At 46.0% G+C, this 26712-nt stretch overlaps 1 protein-coding gene across 4 annotated transcripts in view; it reads right to left on the reverse strand.

Annotated features, from left to right (window-relative positions):
* FGFR2 (fibroblast growth factor receptor 2) overlaps window positions 1–26712 on the reverse strand; it is a 105534-nt gene that overhangs the window by 21488 nt on the left and 57334 nt on the right. For 2 of the 4 annotated variants that reach the window (XM_065923451.1, XM_065923452.1), the window contains exons 7-10: window positions 15204–15394; window positions 12369–12513; window positions 10137–10333; window positions 470–621 (exon numbers count right to left, since the gene is read on the reverse strand). In XM_065923451.1, coding sequence (XP_065779523.1) covers window positions 470–621; window positions 10137–10333; window positions 12369–12513; window positions 15204–15394 — 685 coding nt within the window. Of the gene's footprint in view, window positions 1–469; window positions 622–10136; window positions 10334–12368; window positions 12514–13942; window positions 14091–15203; window positions 15395–26712 lie in introns of all 4 variants that reach the window. The other 2 variants (XM_065923450.1, XM_065923453.1) reach the window with 1 other exon arrangement.

Below are 26712 nucleotides of genomic sequence, written 5' to 3' on the forward strand. Positions count from 1 at the left end.
ACAGTACTATTGGGTGAAGATTCTTAAGGCAATTTATATTCCATATCTAATCTCTCTAAAGAAATGAACCATAGGACAGTCATGTTCTAGGAACCAGAAGTTAGAATGTCAATTCTGTTTTATAAATGGGATAATCCCACTTATATTCCACTTGACTGGATCTAAATTATCTAGAAAGTAAAAAAAAAAAAAAAAAAGGAAAGAAATACTAACAAGGTACCATTTTGTTTGGGGACCAGCCATGGCTCAGTAGCTCTGCTTTAAAAGAACTATTAAAAAAGAGTCCATGAAAGAATCAGTTCTTTGTTTTTCCTGGAGTTGGTTATTTAGAAATACAATCTTACCCATTCCAGTTGATGTCATCACAACAAGACTTTGGCAGTTAAGGGTCATAAACAGAAAACGTCAACCCCATGTCCCCATTTATACTTAAGTCTTCATTGGGAGATATGTCCCCACTCATACTCACTTATCTCTCGGAAACTCCCATTTGGGATCTTCTGGCAGCTCGTACTCGGAGACCCCCGCCAGCATGGGGGTGTCTGCAGTTGAAGAGAGGCGAGTTGTAATCCTCACCAGTGGGGTGTTGGAGTTCATGGAGGAGCTGGACTCAGCAGAAACCTGGATACAAAATGCAAAGACACAGATGTAATCCTGGCTCCACCTGAGAAGACTGGGAGCTGGCCAGAACCCAGCCAGTGGTCAGCTCTTAGAAAGCAAGGAGAGGCTGGGTTGGCCAAAGTCATGAATTTAGGACCAAACATTTAGGAGCTGGATTCCAACTCCTCGGTCTTCCTATCCAGGCAGTATGTGCTAGACTTCATCCAACTTGTATGTTCCTAAAACCAGACTTCCAAACAACATTTTTTAAACATGGCTTGATTTGGAAAAAAAAAAAAAAAAAAGTCTTCTTTCTGCCCTAAACCCTCAGTGTATCATCTGAGGACACAGAGCTAGACCCCCACAGGCTTCATTCTTGTCTTTTTGCCTGGGCTTGTAGCAGAGCCCCAGATTAGCAATCTCCTCCTGGCATACCAGCTCAGATGGTGAATCAATGTTACGATTATGAAATTCCACAAAAACTGGAAACTCGGCTCTTCAATCAGCTCTATCTTTTAAAATGTAAAGGAGAATACATCAAGGATCTAGCTCTAGGATTTGAATGTGAAAAGCATTCTGGCAGCAACAAGTGCCTTTATTCAAGGGTAACCAGAGACCCAGGCATTGGGGACCACTGTCTACTTCTTCCCCATTCCTTCTGAGAACCAGTTGATGATCAGGTCAACTTTGGTTTCAGAAACTAGTAAATGAAGAGTCAAGGGAAGAAAAATACCTCTTTATTCACAATCTTGTGGGAAAGCTCCCCTCCCCATTCCACACCCCCAGCAGACTGCAGGCTTTTACTGAGTTTTCTCAGTTTACGCTCATTCATTATAGTCTACATTTGAAAAAATGGTTACTTCTTAAATATATTATCTTCCCTGTGCTGGTTTCTGTAAAGGAAAATACCACTACGGGCTGCCTGACCATCACTTTATTCTAAACCATGAACAAGACCAGCCCAAGAGAACTGGAATCGGGTTTGACGTGATCCCTCAAACGTGGTTCTGCCCCCTACATGACTCTCACATCAACCCTTCTCCCCAGCAGTGCTCACAAACATTTTTAAAATCAAAGTGGCAAGGACCAAGATGAACAAATTTAATGAGGATGAACTTTCAAGGTAGAGCCTGGACCATTCCCACAGGGAACCAGAAGACTTCCCAGGGAACGTCCTACTTAAAAAACCTTGACTCTCTGCTTCTTAAACCCAGACTGCCCTTAAAAAGCAGGCAGGAAACCTGAGAGGATTTCCAAAAATGGATTAGGGGGTGAGGATCATTTCAGGAATAGGAAATTGATATTAGTATTACTTATAATAGCAAGACGAAGGCAATTTTTAACACAGAATTTCTATTATCTTTTCTAATGTACATGAAAACATTTCTGAGCCTTCTGAGCAGTCTTTTGTCAAAGTGAATCATGCTTACATTTTATTATGTAGACTCTATGATCAAGGTTTACTCACAATGAGCATAGTAAACATATATATATGTGTGTGTGTGTGTATTTAATGATATATATATATACATATTTTAAAGGAACTGAGCGGTCATTAGTTTTGGAGCTGAGAGGGGCCTCATGGACAGATAAAGCTCTAAGAGGCTTCACACCTAAGTGTCTGGGCCACAGAGGCAAACAGCAGAAGCAAAAAGACGAAAAGGTTAAAAAAAACAAAAAAAGACAAAGGTAAACATGAAAAGCCTGCAGAATCTACCTCCGCAGCATGCTGACCTCAGCTGCAGGGCCCACCAGTAACACCATCTCCGCAGCCTCCACTGACCCACATATGTCTTGAGCTCCATCTGCAGAGAAGGGCTCAGAGAGATTTCAAGGAACAGGTTTGGGTAAAAACACTTCCCCAAATCCTAACGCCCCGAATCAGGTCATGAGCTATGAATGCCAAAGGAGATGGGTGTTCACAGACAAAAAGTTCTCCCACGTGAAGAAGCACAAATCACCACGCATCACGGTCGGAACCGGGCTTGAAGAGCACAGCCAGAAGCCTGGGAAGAGCAGTCAGAGTTAGTCCGGCCCCAGCTGGACGAGGTCTGGCAGAGTCCACAGCCAGAACTCTCTCTCCAAGGCCAGCAGTGAAGCCCTGCTCACTGGACCGCAGGGTTCCTAGAAACCCTGTGCAGAGTGTGCAGGGAACCTGGAGATGGAAAAACCCCTGGGGCGGTGATGGGGGGAGCAGCTCTGGGTGAGGAGGCCCGGTCCGCCTCCTCTGGCTTCGGTGAGGTTTCAGGACACCGTGAGCGGGGGCCGCCTTCCCACACGAGGTCAGAGGACACAGGCACGGAAAACAAGTCTCAGAAAGGATCTGTGACAGCCTGAGCCCTGGTCACCTTCGGGGAGATGGGTTAGAAGTTGAGGAGGCAGGGGGTGGAATATGTCTTATTTCAGAACCTTCTAAAGCATTTGAATTTGATTACCATGCATATGTAGCTCTTTTACATTCTAGAAAAACAAAGAACTTTCCCTTAATGACAAAAATATTTTTGAGAATGAGAAGGATCTGGGCTGAGGCATGTCATGGGCAGGAGTGGGGGGCGGGGGGGCATGGAACATATTCTTGAAATATACTGACGTCTAAAATGAGTCAAAAACGACGAGATCTTGGCTCTCATCTCTTCCCTGGGCTATAGGCTGGGTGTTGGGGCATCTCTGCATCCTTCCAGGTGGGTCCCCAGTGACTCCCCCAGCCTAGCTGGTGCCACCAATCCTAGCTGGGACCCTTCCCCTGCGAACTGTTTACAATGTGGGACCCCGAGTGGGGACAGGGGTGGTCCCATCTGAACCAAGCGCACCACTGCGAGCTGTAGCGTCCCTATTCCAATACTGTGAGAGCTTCAGCTAGCCACTTGACCTTCCTAAACTCGAGTCTCCTCATCTGTTAAAAGGAGGCCAGTCCAAAGAGATCCAACCAGATCCAAGGACTGGTTGGATCCAAGGAGATCCAACCAGTTCATCCTAAAGGAAATCAGTCCTGAATATTCATTGGAAGAACTGATGCTGAAGCTGAAACCAATACTTTGGCCACCTGATGTGAAGAACTGACTCATTGGAAAAGACTCTGATGCTGGGCAAGATTGAAGGTGGGAGGAGAAGGGGATGACAGAGGATGAGATGGTTGGATGGCATCACCGATTCAAAGGACATGAGTTTGAGCAAGTTCCAGGAGTTGGTGAAGGACAGGGAAGCCTGGCGTGCTGCAGTCCATGGGGTCACAAAGAGTTGGACACGACTGAGTGAGTGAACTGAACTGAGAACAGTTCCCATGTCACTGAATTACTGTGAGGGTAAAATGAGGTCATACCCATAAATCGTTTAGCCTGGCACCTGCTAAGAGTTCAGTTTTGCTACCAACACCACAATGGCTTCTCTTAGCATCTTCTGTATTTTTGGCTGCACCCAGTGGTACACGGGAACTTAGTCACCTGACCAGGGACCAGAGCCGTGCCCCCTGCATTGGAAGGCGGTGTCTTAACCACTGGACCACCAGGGAGGTCCCTTGCATCTTTTTAGAGTCGTTTGCTGCTCAGATTCATGGGAGTTTATGATGACCCCTCCCTCTGGGGAAGCCTGCAGACTTGGAGCCTAGCACTGTTCTGTGTGAGATGCTGTCTGTCAGACGGAGTGCAGCAGGGGAGAAAGCGATTCCACCGGCATTAAGGGTGGGATTTGCCTTAATGGTTTGAAAGATGAGACCCTCTGCTCACAGCCAGGGTGGGTGGGTAAGGGCTGGAGGGGTCGGGTGGGCAGAAGAGCAAGCCTCAGAAATTAAGGAGTCAGGGGACAGTCGCAGGGCAGGAGGAGAGCTGGAGAGTTAAGAAAGCCCTCATGACAAATAGGGCTTAGTGGCTGCCTCAGAAAGAAAAACGAAGCATTCAGTCAGAAGTTAACTGCTCCGCGGCTAACCTGTGACCCCAGAGGAATCTTTGCCCACAAACCCGTGACAAGAGTTCACACCCATACACATCTTCCCCCACAGACAGAGTGTCTCTCACAAGGTTTTAATGCAAAAGCTTTGAAAATGGAAAACCTTCCCCAACTTTGTTGCTGTCACTAGAATGAAGGTTATGGAAACTTTGTTCAGATTAAGGGCAGAGGTTTAGATTCCGTGGACAGATCTGGAAGATACTTCTGTTAAAACAAAACAAAACAAACAAACAAAATACACAAAGAGAAAAAAAGAGAAGAAAATGTCCCGAGTGGAACAATCGACAGAATTCAATCCCTCTGTCTACAGAAGGTATATCATAATTTTACCTCCATGCACTTTACTATGCTTTTAAAATCCCCTCTGGGACTGTAAAACATGACTGGCTTTCTCTTCACTCCGTCTTACTCCAAGCGCTAACGTGTTTGCAGGGCTGGCCCAATCACTTGCAGGCAATTCCTCTGAGGAACACCGTGTTTCTGGAGCTTCTCTCTTCTGGACCACATTCTTTAAGGAATTCCACTGAATTTCACTCCTGAATCCTGCTTCTGCAACATAGGTAATCACTCTCTCTTTTTGGGAGAGGGCACAAAATCAAAATCTGCCCTCTCAGATATGCTCCTTCAATTCCAGGCTTCCTTTTCCTCTAATTTTGAAATATCCCATTGATAGTGATCACTGAGTTACTTAAAACAATAAACACTAACACTCTAAAATAAGCTGTTTCCACTCCCAAATCCTGGCAGGCCCTTTTCCATCATGTTTTGCCACAGTCTCCACTCAGCTTCCTCACTCTCCAGAATCTCTTTACCATAAATTCCTCATGCCATAAATCAAGCTTTTAACTAAATGTGCTTTTTCTCCTATTTCCACAGCACATAAAGGAGATTAGGTAAGGAAGTGGGGTTTTTTTTCCTTTTCATTTTAAAGGGCCACCAAGAGATTGTGTTGTCCTTTAATACTAGATTCGATTCATCAACGAGAGGGGGGCCCGCAGAGAACAGGGCAGACAGAGGTATAAATGCCACGAGAAGGAGGACTCACACATGGACCACAGCCAGCCAGAGAAGCCCTCTGATGCTCAGTCCACAGATCCACATTCTCAAACCAGAGCACAAGACCCCAGAGCTAACAGGTGATGTTATAAACACCACCTATCACTCCCCAATAGCAAACAAAGTGCCTTCACCACCTAGAGCTGGTGGTTGAAATAAAAGTTCAAGGGATGGGGGAGGGGAGATTTTTTTTCTTCCATGACAAATTTTAGGTAAACAGGCAGGGGAACTGATTTGACACTTACTTTCCTCCTTCAGTCTCTGCATCCCCAAACCTCCCCCGAGAGAAAACCTATCAAACCCCGACTGGTCTCATCAGCCCAAACCCAGGACTGATCTTAGCCGAACTTCGTGTCTTCTGGAAGCTGAGAGGAGAGAATGGCCAAGTGGGGGCTGGGAGGGCCAGGCGCCCACACGCAAGGGCAAATTCCAGTTAAGCCATCCATGACCATCCAATTACCCGCATGCTTTCTGGAACCAGCCACGTTCCATTAGACCACTTGAATGACCAAAATACAGAGAATGTTCCGAGATCACGCTGTTTAGCTGATCAGCAGCAAGTGAGCTTCTAGATGTGGGCCTGCCCTTCATAAAATGCAGTAGGTTTTGTAACACCGCCCCCAGAACTGGCTCCTGAACCACACAGGTCATTTTTGTCCCATTCACGATGTCCCTGGGAATGTGTCCTTTGCCTCAAAGATACTGTTATAAAACATCACCTTGACTGACCTTGATTTTTCTCTGGTTTTCAATCTATCTGTACCAGTAACCAAGAGGGCGAAATTAAAGTCTGGGGAAAGAAAAAAACAAAAACCAAAAAACCAACCCTGCCGCCCCGTCCTGAGATGCTGGTGGTGAGATAGCATGAGGTACATGCATGTGTAGGGTTATCTGCTGATGCAAGTGTATCTCCATCCCACCCAGTGGAAGAGTCTGGCTCTAGAAAAAGATCTGGATGTGCTCACTGAGAAACCAATTCAACAAATCCAGTAATGCTGCCTACCTCCTGAACAAACAACTCACTTCCTTTCACACCTCTTCCAGCCCCCACAGAACTAATGTGTGCAACACACAGAAAGTACAGCCCACCCGGCAACTCATGGGTGTGTCAGGAAGACTTCCCAATGGCCACGCCGTCCACTAGCAGCCCTGGATACCTGTACAAGAGCCAACAGGCTGGGGCATACACCCCTCTCTGGGCTGGCTCTTGCTGGTCCCCTTGTTTGTCTGAGCCCTAGCTCAGAACATGGAAGGATCCTTGTCAAAGAAAACAGGGAAACAGCCTACACCACCCACCTCCCTACCGAAAAGTTATTTCTCTTTCCCCAAACATCAGAATGATAAAGAGCCTCAACAAACTCATGGTTACCAGGAAATGATCGCAAGGAATTTCTTCTTTGGTACCAGAGAAAAATATTTTTGTGTTAAAAACTAATAACAAGCTCGTATGTTGGTCTTACACTGGTAAGTCAGTACATATTAGCAAATGTCAACAAAACAATTCACAATAGGATAAAACAATTTTTTTTTAAACCTTTTATTCTAAAAAGGGAGCAATGATGGATCTAGTGAGATGTGGTCTGTGCATGTCTGGGGAGGGGAAAGGATCAGGGCCAAGAATATGAAATTCCAGGCACATGCAGGACAGCAAGTGCCTAGGAAATACCGAGGAACAGGCCATCCCCAAGACATCTAATTACAGCTCACCTGTCGCCAGGTAAAGGCATCCCTGGCATCCCTGTGGTATGCTCTCTGTCATCAACATATCTGCAGGCCTTTCTGGGGCTTTTCATTCCAGCCACAGTCCAATAACCCTCTTTTATCCAGGTATCTGATAAGCATTCTTCCACCAAAGGGGCCATGCTTATTATGAACGAATGGCTCTTTGTGAAGAATCAGCAGGTCCCACATGTGCAGCTGAGATGTGTCAACATCCCCCCAAATAAACGCCCAGAGATTTGTTTTTCCAGGGGACTGGACCTGCCTACTTTCGACTGCTTCTCTTACACTATTTGACCCTACTGAAACACAAGGCCATTGCATCCCAAATGAAGGCCCCCAAATAACTTTGGAGCCATTGGCAAAGGCCACAGGCCATGTCTTTCATGAAACCTGTGTTAGACTAAGCACTCAGAAAATTAAGAAGGAGGGGCTGGAGGGATAAACAAGGAGGAAGAACTGGAATGCTGCCTTCAGTTACACACAGGGAAGGCCAGGAAAAGGACCAACTTAGACTGAGACGCACAAAGAAGAAACACCAGTCAGCCAGAGAGAAATACAGCACAAAGACCAGAGTTGAGTCAAGGGGATTTTAAAGGCATCTGCTTCTTCTATATTAAATAAAAAGAAGAGTACTGTAACAGCTGCAGGAAAAAAAAAAAGCACGATGAAATAATTACAGGACAATGGTCTAGCTACACCAAATTAAAAGTTTCCTCCAAAAGGTAGCATTTTTTCCTATTAGAAAAAAATAATAGAGGTGGGACTACCACTCCCTCTTTCAAGTCCCTAGAGTCAGGCTCTCAAGATGGTAGCTGTAAAAATGGTCCAAATGGCTGTAAAAATGGTCCTGCGGGTCAGGCTGGAGTGGCCACACCACCCGAAGGTCACTGAAGGTACCATGTTCTAAGAGTCATCTTAAGACTGGACTCTCCCAGAGTCAGGCAAGTGGCCTCATCATCAATTCCCTGTCCCCAAGAAAGATATGCTCAGTCACTTCGGTTGTGTCCAACTCTTTGCGACCCCATGGACTGTAGCCCACCAGGCTCCTCTGTCCATGGAATTCTCCAGGCAAGAATATTGGAATGGATTGCCATGCCCTCCTCCAGGGGATCGTCTCGACCCAGGGATCAAACCTGCATCTCCTGCATTGCAGGCGGATTCTTTACCAATGAGTCACCAGGGAAGCCCCGAGAAAAACAGTGTACCAGTGTACCACTTTAATAAAACAGCATTCTTGGAGGCAGGGGGAACCGACATCTTTCTCCCCTGCCTCACCCTGCTGCTACTCTTAACACCATGTGGGCACTGTTCTACACTTGACACACACTCCAAATGCTACCTCAGCCTCCCCTTTTATTTAAGCCTCCATCTAGAAAGACCTGCTTGAAACATAGATTCAAAGAAGTCAACAAGGACCCATTCAGCCCAGAGTTTGGAGCTGGGCTGAGAACAGCCATATCTGTGCCAAAACCACTGCTGACCAACTGGTTCCTAATGTTTCCTAACGCCTTGTCCAGAAAATATCATTGCCACTTGCAGTCCCAGGAGGGGTAAGGCTGGGATTAATCCAGAATTTCTCAGAGTGCATTTCAGAACCATCTGAGGACTTACTTAAAATGTAGATTCCTGGTCCTCTTCAAAACCTACTCAACCAGAATCTCTGGGGCTGCCACTAAGGAATCTACAATTTTAACAAGCATCCTGTACACACTGAGTTAGAGCCTGTGAGTTAGACATTTTCCTTACTGTTTCAAAAATCATGTCTTTATTGGAACCAAGTACTAAATACTTTTGGAAACACTGCCTTCACACCTGCCTTCCCCTTCCATTTTCGTGAGCACTTCCAGCCCCACCAGCTTTGCCAGGCTTTGGTTTAAGGCAGAGGTGTTGGCTCCAACTTGTCCCATCTGCCCAAAGCAAAAGTAAAGCCACCATGAGGCATAGACGAGCAAAAAGGAACCAACAAGACTGAGGTTAACAAGCTCAAGGTTAACAACAACTAGTTGCCCGTTCAATATAAAAATCATTCTGCCACCAAATCCACAGTCATGTTCATGTGAACACCTAATCATAACATATTATAGGCATATGTGTGGATGCATGCTCAGTCATGCAACCCCATGGACTGCAGCCTGCCAGGTTCCTCTGTCCGTGGGATTTTCCTGGCAAGAATATTGGAGTGGGTTGCCATTTCCTCCTCCAGGGGATCTTCCTGACTCAGGCATGGAACCTGCATCTCCTGCATTGCAGAAGGATTCTTTACCACTGAGCCACTGGGGGAACTATAGGATTCTATTTTAAGAATCAGAGGTGGAAGCCAAATCCAGTTAAGACAGATTTCATGGGGTAGTAGTTCAGACACCTCCAGGCAAAGGTTTCTGACCTTGACTTCAAAAAAAGTAAGTGCAAGAAAACCAGAATCCTTTCCTTCCCAACAGGCATCAGTCTATCGCCAAAAAAAGCATTCCATCACAGGGACAAAGAGGGCTTATGCCACTGCACTTGAGTCCCACCTAAAGGCACTAGGGTGCTGCCTCTTGGGTTATTTCCAGTCCTGCAGATGAGCTCACAGTCTCGCACCACTGGGCTTTCTCATCCTCAGAACTAGACTCAGCTGACCCCACCAATGCACCAGGACTTGACCTTCCAAGCTCCAGACACTGATCGGATGGGTGCCCACTAAGAGGCCGGTCAGAACCACTGGCTCAGGGATGCTCCCAAAAGTAGAAGCACAGAAGCAGAGGAAGAGACCCAAGAGCTGGCTGGGCGTGGGGAAGCGGTAAAGTTCTTCAAACTCTTTATCTACTTTCTGTTACCTGTCTCCGCAGGGGGATGCGCTTGGTCAGCTTGTGCACAGCCGGCTGGCTGCTGAAGTCCGGCTTCTTGGTCGTGTTCCTCATCCGGCACAGGATGACGGTCACCACCATGCAGGCGATGAAGAACACCCCTATGCAGTAAATGGCTATTTCCAGGTAGTCTGGGGAAGGTGTCATCTCCTTTTCTCTTACAGGAGCTGGATTGCAGATCACAGGGGTGAACAGAGAAGCAGGCCATAGAGTTAGGACACCGCACTGATGCTTCCTGGCAAAACTACAGGAAATCTAAAGGCGACAGTCATTCCCAAGGCAAGATGGGCCTCCCAACAGCTCAGCGCTGCAGGAGGCATGGGCTCTGGGCCTGCCGTGCACGTCTTCTAAACTCTGGGCTCCTTGATTTACCACTGGGGCCCAGGTGGTCTCTTATCACTATCCTCAACGGACCTCCGGAATCCTGAGATCGTGATGGATTGGCTGACACCAAGGTACGAGGGTCAGGTTACAAGGTCACATTCTGTTAAGACATTTGGGTAAGGTAGGACGGTCACCCACACCCATGACAAAAGGGCTGCCTTCTTCCTTGATGGTCTCTGATGCAAACCACTTAAAAATTCTTAAATATGAACGATGCCCACTTCTATCTCTAAAGGAACAGTGCCTCTGTCTTATTTGGGTAAGCTCTTCCAAAGGAAGATGTGACCAAGTCGTTTACCCAGATGAACAGTTTCAAAGGAAACAAAAAAAAATATTCATCTACTGGGCTGGTCGGAAAAGGTTCAGGTTTCTAAATATAGTCAAGTAGATTATTTAACGAAACAAACAAATGCATTTAACATAAAGACTGAATTGGTTATACTATAGAATCATTATGCCCATATGATAAAAAGTATGTAACATTCTTTAATCAACAACCATTTAAGCTTTTGTGTATCTTGTTATACTCATGTCACAACTTTTAAAGAAAAAATAGAGATGATGTCACATATGAGGACATATAAAACTGCTTAAGTTAGAAACGTTTACACTAACTTCCAATAATCTGCTCCTCCTTAGTCCTCAATGATCAATCGACAAGCAGTGTATTTCCAAACAGTACTTTTCTCAAACTGCATTCTTAGTTAATGTGCTTGCACTGTCAGGCAAATCGGTTAAGAAGTGCCAGTCGGGCACTTGCAAAATGCAGTACTGCAAGTAAAAGCAAGCTCAATACAAGAGGAGTCACACTGTCTCAAAGCAAATACTCAGAGCAGATTCACAACAAAAGGAAAAAATGAATGCAATGGCATTATTTAAAGCTTATACATTTGAGTCAGAGAACTATTTGCAAGATAGTCAAAACTCTCAGCAGCAGAGCACAAAATGAAATGATCAATTTATTTTTGCTAGACATAAAATGAGCATGCAGGTAGGCACCAAACTCTAAATATAAGGAATTAATAACTGGAGTGGAACATTATGAGCTGGCAAACCATAGTCTATGCAGTTTCACAAAGGAATTGACAAAGAGACGGATGTATTAAAGAAGATAGCAGTTAAGACTTGACTAGGGTAGAGATGTCAGTTAAAAGATTTAGACAGCGGCAGTGTTTAGGCAAGAGGGCCTCAGTGATGTTGATTTCTCTGTAGGATGGAAATAACATCAAGCCCAAGATGGCAAGAGCATGCTTTGCAGTAAAAGACTAAGAGTTTGTTCCATTACATCATGCAGCAAGCCACCGATCCCCAAGTAGATAACACACTGCTTCTGAACACCCTACACACAGAGGTGTTTCTGCCCAGGAGCCTCGACATACACCCATCTATTTCCATCTCATTAAAAAGAGAAAAGTGGAACAAAAAAAAATTTTTTTAAGTACATATGGGATTTTAACAAAATGGAATTTGAAATGAGAAAAATTACTTTGAATTTTACAGAGTGATTTCAACTTCTTCCTTAAAAGAAACGGGGATGGGTGAATTTATACATTGACTCAATAACTCACTAAAAACATAAGATCTCTTAGGGTTTGAAGGGTAAAATTTCACTTGATCATAAATAAATGTGAGGGTGGGATCTCATTGCAAGTGAATTTCCAAGGCAACTTTCTTATCCCAGGGGGATAATTTTAAACATTTTAAAAAATCTTTATGTGAGGGGAAAAGGGGTCATTCCTGAGAACAGAAGCTGTGTTAATTCCATAGCAATCAACCAAGAAGAGGGAAAAAACCATGGAGAGAAAGAGCAGTATATACCTGGCAGAACTGTCAACCATGCAGAGTGAAAGGATATCCCAATAGAATTACCCGCCAAGCACGTATATTCCCCAGCATCCTCAAAAGTTACATTCCGAATATAGAGAACCTCAATTTCTTTGTCCGTGGTATTAACACCGGCGGCCTAGAAAACAAGGAAAGCAAGAGAAAAGGCTAGACGACACAGGAATGATTGTGGAGGGGGCCATGGAACCACGAGGCATTGCACCGGGACCTCCAGCGGGTACCGGCCACCGGAAGATTCCAATCGCAGCCCATCCACAAAGCCCGCAACCAAGAGACGCTGAGCGACATGGACAGCTCACCTCCACAGGCCCGTCACCACACCGGCGTCACCACCTAGACAGACATGCATGCGATCAAAGGCATGGAAAAATCAACCCACAGAACGCCATCCTCGGGGTCTCTGCTTGCTTGCTTTGGATGGAGGAGTAATTTTCCAAAAGTAGGGCACCCAGAAGTCCAAGCTGGGTTCTGGTCCTGTTGGCTGCAGACTCCCACCTTGAAAAAAGGATGGCTCTGTCTAAACTGTTGTATTGCAAGACAGCACACCACAGGAAGTCCAAGTGGATACTTGGCATATCCTTCCAGGCCTGTGAGAACCACCAAGGTGGGGTTCTGTGTTAGTTACCAGCTTCTGGTAACTTTTATTCCTTCACATACACTGCATTAAAAGAAAAAGGGAGAAAGCATGGTATCGATAGCAAAGAAACCAGGCTTTTTTTTTTTTTGGCAACAAAAACATCTGCATGTGAATCATGACAAATTGGTGGCTGAGACAATAAAGAATCTGCCTGCAATGTAGGAGACCAGGGTTCGATCCCTGGGTTAGGAAGATCCCCTGGAGAAGGGAATGGCTACCCACTCCAGTATTCTTGCCTGGAGAATTCCACAGAGGAGCCTGGTGGACTACAGTCCATGGTGTCTCGAAGAGTCAGACATGACTGACTCATATCACTTTCATATGAAAACCTGAGAAAGGCAAACTGCTGTCTTCAGTAGCCAGTCAGCAGTATTATTCACTGAGACGGAATATCCTTGAACTTGGGATAAGAAGGTCAAGGACAGTATTCTATAAGTATCAATTAGGTAACAGAGAAAACGGTGCTCTGTTGAACCAATGATATTGTGCCAATATTTCTCTAAAAATCTGGGGCTGAGGAGGCATCAAATTCTGCTGTTATGCAAATGCCACAAATGCAACAGGCACACCGGTGTGTGTCTGCAACAGTGCTGGTATGCAATAATGATGGGAGATGTGCAGCCTGAACAAGATAAACCAGAAGGAACAACTTCAAAACTGGGTGGGGGGCAAAGGGCAATCTTCAAAAGAAATTAGAGCAAGCGCTTTGAACATGTGTGGGTATTTTTCCATGGCTGCTGGCATCCGACCAGCTGCATCACGGAAGAAAGATTATGATGAATATACCAAGACCACAGAATCACCCTATAAGCTGCTTGCAATCTCCCAAAGCACCAGGTCTTTTCAGCTTCTATATCCAGCCTTCTTTTAAAAAAAAAAAAAAAAAAAAATCAAACAAAAACGTTGTTACCTTGCTGTTTTGGCAGGACAGTGAGCCAGGCAGACTGGTTGGCCTGCCCTATATAATTGGAGACCTTACAAATATACTCCCCAGCATCCGCCTCAGTCACATTGAACAGAGCCAGCACTTCTGCATTGGAACTATTTATCCCCGAGTGCTGGAATAGACACAGGAGAACAATATAACGGCCAACCCGGAAGGACTTCACAAGGTCCCACCACCAACACACCACCAAAAAACCACCTCCATCTCATCTAAACAGCAGCATCAAAGGGCTGTGGGTTTAGAAGGAAGAAAAACAAGTCAACTGGTGGACAGTGGAAGTGACCCAGTGGAGAAGGGAGGGAGGGTGTGATCAATTCCCTTGAAGAAAGGGCCCGCAGTTCCCCAAACTGATCATCTCTTTCCAGCTTTTTGCCTCCTGGGGGTTTGCAGTTGGAGAGCACACTTTAGCGGTTTAATGTTCTAAGCTGAGCTACCTATGGTTCTGGAAGACTGTTCTTCTTAAGGACATTCTCTATGAGTAACTCAATGTGGGAGACATGTCAGGCAGCATGGTCAGAAGTATTTGTGCAAACTCAGCTACCTGTTGCTATCACCATCCTGAAGAGCAAGACAGATCTAAAAAATAAAGAGGCTGGTGCTATTAAAACTGGGTCTTGCAAGGAACCAAAGAAGAACTACATGGGGAAAGAAGGTTTCCTTGTTCTACATTTCACACATGCAGAAATACCTTCTCAAATTTTCATCTAAACCACGTGTGAAAGAATTTCAAAGGTTAAGGGATTTCTTTTAAGAAGAAAATCTAAATTGTTTCTAAAAGGTGGCTACTAAAATCTGATCCTAACATCATATTAAGAGAAAACAACATCAGTGGAACAATAAACGTTGCTACAACACCTAAAGTTTACAACGCTCCTTCCAGCTACTCCAATCCATTGATCTGCAAAACGCCCTGTAGGGGAGATATTATCACGATTCCCACTTTTATAGATGTGCAGCTAAGCCTAAACATTTCATCTAAGATCTCTGGGCTGATAAACAGCTCAACTATTCTGACTCCAACTTTAGTGGTCCTCCCACTGCCCCACGGCTCCCTTCTGAGATTTTATTAGCAAGCCTAATGATCTGCTAATTCTCAAACACACTCTGTACTGAACACATACGAGAGTCATCTTCTCTCAAATTCAAAAGGAAATCACAGAACTTGTGGCCAAACTCATAAGGGGAAACCCAATCGTGGGTATCTTTGGATTCAGAACTTGCTCACCTTCAGAACCTTGAGATAGGGCAGGCCGTCGGGCCCGTATTTACTGCCATTCTTTTCCACGTGTTTGATCCACTGGATATGGGGCTGAGCATCGCTGTACACTTTGCAGACAAACTCCACATCGCCTCCAACCACGGTGGAGGCATTTGCCGGCAGCCCGGCTTGAAGGATGGGCCGGTGTGGTGATCGCTCTGGTGGAGACACAGAAGGAAGGGGGAGAGGGGACGGGACACGGAGAGATGAACAAATAAGTGGTGTTGTCCAGAAGGCTGCTGGTGAACTCAAGCCAAAAAGGCCTTGAGTCTGCTGGCTGACTCTTTTGAAATAACACCACGGCCCGATGCATAACAAAAACGACTTCAAAGGAGATGGCTGGAGCACGACCCTTGTAAAAAGAGTTCTTATTTAGAGAGCTGAGAAAAGAGCTTACTACATTCTCAAGTCATTGCTGTCCATGGCCACCTAATGAACAGGAGTAAGATTTTATTTTGAGGATCTAAAAGACAAATGGTGAGGGAAAGAGTGCCTCTTCTCTTATTCCATTTGGGACCATTTCAGAAACTCACCTTGATCATCAGCTTAACATCTCAGGGACTAACTCTGAGGTCACCCTGAATTCCAAAATGGCACCCATAGGCAGTGTCTCCCTGCACCTTTCTAAGATGCTCTGGGGAGGATTTACAGCCCTTGTTTTGAAAAGAAAATAAACTAAAATCTAAAGCCCAAAGTAACGAACAACTGGTTTCATCCCTTTGCTGTGGAGTTCACTCCATTTGGTCATTCTTTGTTGCCCACCCCGTTCACCTCCCTGCCAAGTACTACGGATCACTGTGTGTCCCAGGCTAGATGCACAGGCAGACGCTCCTTGGCTTACTCAGATGTGGCACCAAAAGAAACATAAAGCAACGCTGGTTCACGAGCCCCGGCGCCGTCTCAGACCGTCTTAAAGGAGGCCCCACAGTGGGTCAGCCAGCAATTACTTTCCACCCTCACTTGTCTGTGTCTCTCTAGGGAAACTTTCCAGTTCAGGGGTGGTCTTTGCAGAAACCTTGCAGAGGCAACCGCATCAAGATGCAGGATCAACTACATAAGGTTCCTCAAGAATCGAGTAACAGACCAGCCTGCTGCGTGATCTTGTCCACAGACAGTCCACATAATCACAAGTGGACCAGAGCCTCCCTACATAGCAGCTCGGTCAAGAGTCACACACAAAAAGAGAGTCCATGCACAAATATCACTCCATGCCCACCGACCTGCACATACCTGCTCCCTGTCTCCCTCCCCACACTGTGGGTACCGCTGCCTTTAACCTCCAGCCTAAAACATCACCAAGGGAAATGAGGACATCCCAATCAGCCTGATAAACCGAAGATGTCTCCACACCACACCTGAGCATCCCCAAGCATTGCACTGGAAACAGCAAATTAGAACAACAGCTATCTAAACCTTTCTATATTGGGGCTTTCAGATTAAAATGTCATTTAGTGGAATTTGTTGGACAGAAGCCAGACCATGTGCAAATTGATTTTACTGCGTAAGCCTGTGGCTGGCTTTTAAAAACTTAAAAAAAGGAAAGAAAAGAAAAAGTGCTAGCAGTTACTCTTTAGCACATTTCATTCTAGAGTCTTCCATCATTTCACAAACACCTTTATTTTTACATTAAAAAGATAGGATTGCAGAGCCCAAAGAAGGCATTCATTTGCCATGGTATCACCCACATGGGCTAAGCAAACAGCTCAGAAGTCAAGGCTCCCAGTCCTGGGGGTAGAAAATCTCAAAGCTGGAATCTTTTCAAGCGTCACTAGAAACACTCACTGCTTGGCTAAGACACCACCCCAGTGATGGGTCACTGCGAGCTCCTGGTCAGGCCTGGTGGCCAGGTGGATGCAGCAGGGACCTGCCAGAGGCCAGCAGGGACAGAGCTATGGTTCAACCCTAGCTTACCCCATTCACGTGAAAAGAACAGAGTTAACTAGGCCTCCTCCTAAGAGACTTAACAGCCCAAGGGGCGCTGGTCCTGCGGGCTGGACACTGCCAGCCAAGCTCACAAAACAGGCTCCTTTGCACCTATCAAATACGGAGGCACTTTACTCCTTCCCACAGAGAAGTGAATGTTAGGTATCAGTTCCTTCCCTGGCTCAGTTTTCCAGTTTTGCATGCGTGTATTTGCGTGTTCAAAAGATAAATATTTACAGTGGACCTAAATATTTATTCTTAGAAACAAAGGTACTATAAAATCTTAAATGTCATAAGCCAGATCAACTGAATTTCAAACCAAGTCCCCTTTCTTCAACATGCTTGTTTCTCATAAATCGTTTCACAAGCAAACATTGTGCATGTAATACCAAATAATGATGCCGTGAACAATGAGGGCTTTCATACGGCACCGCAGCCCTGGTCTGCGCCAGCCTTCAGCAGAGAACTTCATCACTGGGGTAACACTGGCAGGGCCCACAATGGAGCTGCACTCTTGTTTTACTTGTGGTCAACGTGCTGCTCTGCTCCAGTTATTAAGTTATTCCATTGCTATCCGGACTATGTTCACCCAAAAAAAGAAAAAAGAAAAAAAAAAAAAAAGCACCATCTTCGCAATGGTTTCATGTTATTGCATTTGCAAATTACAGCATACCAACTGTTACCACTTACAGTGGTGAATTCATCCTTTCAAATTTTCTCACCTTATACAAAATAACCTCTGAGCCACCCCCTCTCCCCCTCGGCCCTTTCTCACTTTGGGTACAAAAACTGCAAGCTGGATCACTCTGTAATCGAAACCTTACACCGCCTTCCAAAACTTATTACAGCTGCCTCCAGTATAAAATGAAACCTTAGAGAATGTTATTTAAAATGTTTTTAAAAAGTCAGTAGGCCTCATGTTTCGTTTCTCCACATCAGGCTTTGATTTCCTTTGCAACCTTATTCTCTGCCCTTAAACAAGTCGGAGAACGAGGCCTGAAGCATCTTGGAAGAGATCCCAGGATGCCAGGCTCTGCCAAGAACGGCATTCCCCTTTCTCAGATCCTTCAGCAACCACTCTTCCCTTGTGTCCATCAGACCCCCAAGAACGGGGATCACTAGTGAGAGGATGACAGTGCCTGGACTCCCGTTCTAACTTCTGAAAAACTGGGGTGAACGCAGGGTGCAGATGGCAGGTAGGAGAGCAGGCTGGGGGGCAGCCCCCAGGAAGCGGGCAGTCCCTCCCAGGCCCAGGCCAGCAGGCATTGGGAAAGCGGGACAGGGCCAGGGCCAGGGCCAGGACGGTGGGCACAAAGCCCCTCCAAGAGCGAACGTGCTCTCCTCGGCCCTGGGGGTACACCAATGCCCTTGGGTCTGCAACATTTTGGGGGCAGCAAACTAATATAGAAAGAATTTGGTGTTGTTCGGTTGTTAAATCGTGTCCAACTCTTTGCAACTCCATGGACTGTGTGGCCCGCCAGGCTCCTCTGTCCATGGGATTGCCCAGGCAAGAACAGTGGAGTGGGTTGCCATTTCCTCCTCCCGGGGATCTGCCTGGACCAGGGATCGAACCCACGTCTCTGCATTGGCAGACGGAATTCTTTACCACTGAGCCACCAGGGAAGCCCATAAAGAGAATCAGTCAATGAATCATCTCTGGATGAGAGAATAAAACCCAGAGCTGGCCCATCTCCTGTCCTTCTGTAATCACAGAAGTCATATCTCCTCTACCAGGAAGGATTTCCTTTGAGGCAAGGGGTCTCTCACAGCATGTTTAACTCTCAGATATTATAGAAACCAGATTTTGCTCTTTATGAGGGGAGCAATATACACATACAGAAAAGCCAACAGGCATCTCATCTCTGTGTTTTTACTGAAATGTTTAAAAATACATATTATGGTTCAGCAGGTTGCCGAGGTACAGTGCACGGGCCGGAAAGAAGATGAGCACCCTTACAGTAGAGATTCTGAGGTCCCTGCGTAAGCTCCAAATTTAGACGGAATGGAAGGCAGTCCAAAGGGTGCGGCTGCGGCCGATGGGACAGTTGGCTGCCTTGCTGGAATGAGGTTCCACCAAATAAACGTGTAGTAAGCACAGCCTGGAGTGCTTTAAAAAACACATTCTCTCCCCCGCATTCTCCCTCTCACTCCCTTTGTCAAGGACTCCAAACCAGTCGACTTTACCAAAGCAGAAGGCCCAGCTGCTAAGAGTCTAAATTTTGAGACAGGCTCTCTCAAATCCTACTCTGGAGCTGGGACCAAGGCTGCAGGAAGAAAACAGCCTGCTTCATTCCAAGGGGTAATTATTGAGAAGGAGAGAGAGCAGATGCCTGCGCGACAAAGAATAAATCTTTGTTAATTGACCATTTGAAACTTTATAACATGCCCGTCCCTCCTCTGGACATAATAATATGTTTGCTCGTAAGAGATCTATAACTTTTGCTCTAACACAGCAAAGGCCATAAAAAACGTCCACTGGGCAGAGAGGCCTCCTGTCCATGGGCTCCATAAGTACACATCCCGGGGATCAGGAGGAGAACCAGCTTCTTAAATTACACCTATAAATTAATCAAGTCCGGAGTCGCCAAGTTCCCAGCACACACTGGTCTTCTAAGTATTTCTCCACAAAGTTCAGCAGCGCTTGCCACAAAGAACCATTTCAAAGCCACACTCTCTGGCAGCAAAACACGGAGAGACTCCAATCACGATGCATGCCCAGGACCGATCTGGAAACAGCGAGCCTCCTCCTTCTCGGGCACCCATTCATTTCAGGGACATGAAGAACCCTGCCTGCCCTGTCTTTAAATTAAAATCAAAATTGAATTACCCCTCCTCCGAAATGGCAGTTTCTTAGCAACTCCAAGGGGCTGAATAGGGAAAGAACATTCTGCGATTTGGAGGACACATGAAAACAACTGAGAAGTCTTGCTCCTAAAGCCCAGCCTCGCTTTTTTTCTCAAGAGTAGGCGGTGGTGGCTTTTGTTGCATTAAAAAAAAAAAAAAAAATGCACTAAACCAGTTAGCATGAGGCCTGGTTATTAGGAGAGCCGATCAAAAGCCTCTGATGTTTGAGGAGCCCAAGAACCCGCGAAAGACCTCACACTAATTACAATTAGTAGAATGAGTTCATTGCCTTGTCAAGACTCTGCCGAATATGCCCTCAAACCAGCCAGGCTACATCTAACTGGGTTCTGAGTTTTCTTTTCCCTAAGCTTCCTCCGGCGTCTAGAGACAGGCATGAAAGGAGGTCAGAACCAAAAAGTAAGCTGGAGGAAAAGGGACAGCTAGGACATAGCATGAGAAGGAGTGCTGCTCTCTCAGAAATAGTCAGCGCATCCGTAGCCAGGATTTTGTTTGTCATTTTCCAGAAAGGACTAGGGGATGCTGGGTACCAGAAATTACTTTAAAAAAAAAAAAAAAGGAAAAGTTCACTTTGGTAGAAGGTGACTAGTTTGCTGCTCTCTTTCCATCCTACATGTAGACTCATCTTCCTCCTGCTTGGATGTCTGATTCTAGGGGTTCTACAGGAAGTGGCCTAGGGGGTCAACTTCCTCCAAAACATACGTGTGTCTCTGCAGAGAGAGCAAAGTCTGGGGGAGCAAGCTGGTTTGGGGAAAGCCGAAATGTCCTCCCCAGCACTGAGGTGCCTCAGTGACTGAGGGAGGCTGCGCTGTGTGAAATGCTAGAAGCAAAACACCACTAATTCCTTTGTGCTTGCTCGATGAGGTGGAGACGCAGGGTGAAGCGCTGGCTGAGGCTGGATGCACGGGGAAGCCCAAAGCAGGCAGAGGCATGGTGCCTTCCCTAATTAATGTCATAGACGGTATTATTTGGCTGGGAGTTGAATGGCTTCTACCAGCTGGGTGTCAATTTAGGTCTTCTTGGGCAAATTACGGGAGCGGGGCCGTGCGTTATTTACACCCCAAATGTTTATGATACCCTGATCTTTGTGTCTTCAAAAAGTTAAACTGGATGTGAAAATGCTTTGGCGGCCACAAAGGTACGCCAACTTTAGGTTCAAATGTGCCCTTTCTTTTGTGAAAAGGCTTTGGGATGATGAAAAAGTTCTGAGATGGACAGTGGTACAGTAACAACTGTACTTAATGCCGCTGTACTGCATCCTCAGAAACGGTTAAACAGTTCACTTTATGTTATGTATATTTTACCTTAATTTTTTTTTTTAAAGAAACATGGCAAAGGTGGCAATCTCAGGGGGAGATCTAGTCCCAGGGATACTGGAAAAGCCGCCTTCTCAATTAGTTAAGCATGTTTATCTTGTCCGGTTGACTAAATGAAGGCTCTCCTCTCACCAGGCACAAGGTCCCCGCCTGTATTGTGCTTGGTTTTCAGGCTGATGCAAAACTCAGACGTCAGTCTCCCTCCTGAGGAGCTGGGATAAACACAGCTGAGTACAGTCATGCTGGGGAGCTCCATCACCGAGCCTCAGCACCCCGCCACTTGCTTCAGCCCATGCAACATCTTTCAGGAATGCAAGGTTATCAGCTGGTGTCTGCAGAGCTGCCTTTCCTTCATGGGAAGAGGCTGTTGGAAATGTTAAAAAAGAAAAACAAAAAACTCCAGGATCGAAATATACCCTCTTGTTACGCAGGTGGAACTCTGATTTAGATTTTTCCCCCCCAAATAATTTTCAAAACAGCTTAAAAAAAAACCAAACCATGGGGGAGTCCCCAAAGACAGCAGTGCTCAGAATGAAGCTGTTTAGGATGAAGATGTTGGTACCCGAAAAGATCCAGTGAATCTACGTCTAGAAATAGGTCCCAGAAAAATATTAACCCAGGTGGCCAACAAACAGGTGTGAGCAAAGTCTGTCAATGGAGCCTCTCTTGTAACTGGAAAACAAAAGATGAACATAAGCTAAATACTCAGCCAAAGGGGACAATTAGATAAATTATGTCCACAACAGACAGTACACAGACCACTGGAAAGACTAAAGCAAAAAGCTATGCACAGACATGGAAAGATGTCCACAGCAATCATGATGATTTTATCAACATTCACCATTAAAAAACCTGACTTCAAGAGGAAATCCAGAAAAACCCATCATGCTCATCTCTCTGATGCCTGACTCCTGGGGCTGTTCAAGTAGAAGCAAAAGCTTTCAGCCCATCTGAGCAAACAAGAAATGCCTCCCTTTGGTAACGAACCACAGGAGAAGTTGGACATTAAAACCCCATTTGTTTTCTTACAGGCATCAGGCCCTCAAAATAAAAGTGACTCTAGAGAATAGTTCCTTGATCATAAGCAGCAGCATATAAAGGGAAGCTTCAAAATAGTCACCCAGATCACAAAAGGCTCCAATCTGAATTCTTTCTTCACCATCCAAGCCAGATGAGAGACCCCGGGCCAGCCCTGCCCACTACCCACCGATCACTCAGGGATGGTTCACACTCAAGGTGGTTTTGTTTTGTTTGGCCAAAATGTAAAAATTTAAAGGACTAAATCCTTCATCTTTCAGTTTCAGTCCAGAATGTATACTGAACCGAACAAAATGAGGGATTCCTTTTCTAAGTAAAGCACAACTTCCAAAATGATTCCTCCAAAACAATATTCAATGCTTATCTTTAAAAAGAGCATTTCACACGGAGACAATAGAGAATATGTCTGGGGCACCTTCTGACCTGTGATTTGCACACCGATTTGGGATGGACAGAATTCCGGTAGGCTTTGTTTGAGAGAATTCTCTAAGTGGGAGGCTCTGGGAGAAAGAAAAAAAGTTCTATCAAGATCCAGGAAGCTCCATTTCTATTTTATCACCTCACTGCGGCCGTCTGGGGGGATTGCACTGTGACCTGGCGTGTCCAAGAGGCCAAAGCACGTGTTCCATTCAACCGACCATCCCAAACACCCTGCAGGCCAAGCACTAGATGCCCTACAGATAGAGGATTAATCATTACAATACAATCAATAGACATGACCCCTGTGGAGTGATCTTTCCCTCCAGACCAAGGCAATGAAGTTCTTACCTCCACATTGCTCTCTTCTCAGGAGGAGGAACAGAAAAACTTCCCCAGAGAAACACTAACCCTCTCCCTTCAGCCTTTTCTTCCCCACTTCCCCACCTGTATCTGATCTCCTAATGGTGAAAGACAGTGTCAGTAACTCAAGATGCCACCTTTCCAATTCAAACCTGCTCTTGAAGTTGGGAGCACATTCTTATTATGATAGGTCATTTCTCCCCTAGCTTCCTCTGACTATGACAAGAAACCAAACACAAGACCCCATTGCAATAGCGGGGTATTCTAAGGGTGGGGGAGTTCATAAATGCATTCTGGTGGAACTACTGTTTCAGAGGGGAAGGATTTGTTGGTGTTTCTACATTCATCTTAATGAGAATAGGCATAATACAACCCAACAGAGGTCTTTTGTTTAAAAAGGTGATCAGTAATTGAAGCTGTGTGAGGTTAGGGAGAAACTAGGAAGACTCCTTACATTAGAATTTGCAGTCCACTATTCTTGCCTTGGAAGGAGAGTTATGACCAAACTAGATAGCATATTGAAAAGCAGAGGCATTACTTTGCCAACAAAGGTCCATCTAGTCAATGCTACGGTTTTTCCAGTGGTCACATATGGATGTGAGAGTTGGACTGGGAAGAAAGCTGAGCACCGAAGAATTGCTGCTTTTGAACCGTGGTATTGGAGAAAGCTCTTGAGAGTCCCTTGGACTGCAAGGAGATCCAGTCAGTCCATCCTAGGGGAGATCAGTCCTGGGTGTTCATTGGAAGGACTGATGCTGAAGCTGAAACTCTAATACTTTGGCCACTTCATGCAAAGAGCTGACCCACTGGAAAAGACCCTGATGCTGGGAGGGATTGGGGGCAGAAGGAGAAGGGGACGACAGAAGATGAGATGGCTGGATGGCATCACCGACTCGATGGACATGAGTTTGAGTAAACTCCAGGAGTTGGTTATGGACAGGGAGGCCTGGCGTGCTGCAATTCATGGGGTCACAAAGAGTCGGACATGACTGAGAGACTGAACTGAACTGAACTGATTCTTGCCGGGCGGAGAAGGCAATGGCAGCCCCCTTCAGTACTCTTGCCTGGAAAATCTCATGGACGGAGGAGCCTGGTAGGCTGCAGTCCATGGGGTTGCGAAGAGTTGGACACGACTGAGTGACTTCACTTTCACTTTTCACTTTCATACATTGGAGAAGGAAATGGCAACCCACTCCAGTGCTCTTGCCTGGAGAATCCCAGGGACGGGGGAGCCTGGTGGGCTGCCATCTATGGGGTTGCACAGAGTCAGACACGACTGAAGCAACTTAGCAGCAGCAGCATTCTTGCGGGGACAATTCCATGGACACAGGAGCCTGGTGGGCTATAGTCCACAGGGTTGCAAAGAACTGGACACAACTGAGTATGCACACATTCAATGTTAAGAACCACAAGCCCCCAAATATAAGTTACTCCAAGTGTTTCTTATTATTTCAATTCAGCACACACTGATCAAAATCTTGCTAAGTTCTAATTCAATTACTAGGCACCCTGACTGCCACTGATAAATTTACATCTTCATGCCATGCTAACTTGCCCACACTCTGATAGCAGCAAGCTTTCTCTCTGCCCTCTGCTCCCACCTGAATCATTTCCAGCTACGGTGAAGAGACCCTCTTACAAAATGCTGTAAGTCATACACTTATCTTTAACACGTCTACATCCTCTTTGCCCACATCATAGACTCAATGCCAAAGACCAGACAGGAGATCAAATATTAGCCCTCTCCCCAGGCACCTCTCAGCCAGGCCCCCTGCCAGAATAAAAAACAATCAATAAAGCTTCCTTCCTCAACTCTGGGGCAGAGGGCAACTGATGGACTGCAGAGAACATGGCATATACGCTGATGTGGCAAAGTTCTAACACGTCCCATCCAGACCAGCATGTGCCTGCTCCAACCCCAGGAGCTGGCAGCCACGGGTACCACCTGCTCTCAATGCCTGGAAGGAGTCACCTCGAGTTGGTGTTAGTCCTGCAGGAAGCACTTTCTGCTGGTCAGTAGATCTGGGGCCAGTGTAACCACCCACTGACCAGTTTTTGCCCCTCGAATACCTGTTATGAAACAGGTATGAAAACCCGCTCTGGAGCAACTAAGAAGCTCGTTAAACAGTAGCTACTGAAGGAAGTTTTGAAATCTCTGTCCTGAAGGGAAGGAGGGGACCAACCACTCCTTTAGCCAGGGCTGGGCTGAATGTGCATGTCTCAGCTTAGAGCTGTGAAAGAAGGTGGGGACCCCCTAATGGCAAGACTGGCAATCACATGGGCCCCATTATTTAAAAGCACCCCACCTACTGCACCTTTCCAATGGTGCTACAGGAAAAGCATGTCATCACCCCCATTTTACAGATGAGAAAACTGAGGCTCAGAAGTTCCATGACTTTCAAGGCCACAGAAATAGCAGAGGAGGCAAACAGAATTTGAATCACTCACTCATGTAATTCCCACAAGAACTTCCAGAAGTGCTACCCGGCAAGGAGTGGAGACCCCTGCGGGTTAATGTGACAGCAAGGTTAGGAAGAGGGGAAAGAATTGGCTGCTGAAGACACAAAAGCAGTGAGACTTTGCTTCCTACTCAATCCCCACTGGAGCTCCAAGATTCCATGTCAGTGTTAATAGGCTCACTTAGGAATGCACCACTGTGACCTATTCCCTGGCATGGCACCTTCATCCATCATCAATGGAGGGGCCTTCTGCCCCCCTCCAGCCAGATTCCACAACGTTGAGCTGGCACACAAAACCAGTATCAGGAGAAACACCAAGTCTTAAACTTAGAACAAGAAATGGAAAAGAATTCATTGGCAGCAAAATCATGAATATGGAAAATCAAATGAGGTCTGGCCAGGAAGCGTCTAGGTCAAGATGCTTCAAGTTAAGAACCCCAAGGGGCTCTGTGGAGCCGAGGGCTGGCGAGTGCCAGGGAAATGCACAAGAGCTATAAGTTGGAAGGCGAGAGTCAGGTCTTGGATGCATTTAAATCTCCAGATACACAGTGTTGCACTGTTTCACGCTACCTGCACCGTGGCTGCCCTCATCACACAGAAACACAAAAGCAGCATCCAGGAACCACCATGTGATGGAAGCCATGACACAGAAGGGTCTTCCATAAGAAGCAAGTGGCTGGAAATGATCCTAATTTTGAGAGCCTCAGTAATAAGCGAAAAAATGAAAGTCGCTCAGTCGTGTCTGACTCTTTGCAACCCCATGGACTGTATAAACCATGGAATTCTCCGGGCCAGAATACTGGAGTGGGTAGCCTATCCCTTCTCCAGCCAATCATCCCAACCCAGGATTTAAACTGGGGTCTCCTGCATTGCAGGCGGATTCTTTACCAACTGGACTATCAGGGAAGCCTGATCCAGCCAGTTAATTAACAAACTACAACACCATTTCTTCTTTTTTGTTAAAGCCTACTTTGTTCCAATATCCCCCTCTCCCCGCCAAAACAAAGGTCCACTGCCCGGCAGAAGCGTGGTTTCAGGGGCTCTGACTTGTCCCAGTCTCCTTCCTATGGCCCAGGGATCACACAGGGTCCTTTGTCT

Source organism: Muntiacus reevesi, chromosome 2, assembly GCF_963930625.1.
Source record: "Muntiacus reevesi chromosome 2, mMunRee1.1, whole genome shotgun sequence".
Taxonomy (NCBI): domain Eukaryota; kingdom Metazoa; phylum Chordata; class Mammalia; order Artiodactyla; family Cervidae; genus Muntiacus; species Muntiacus reevesi.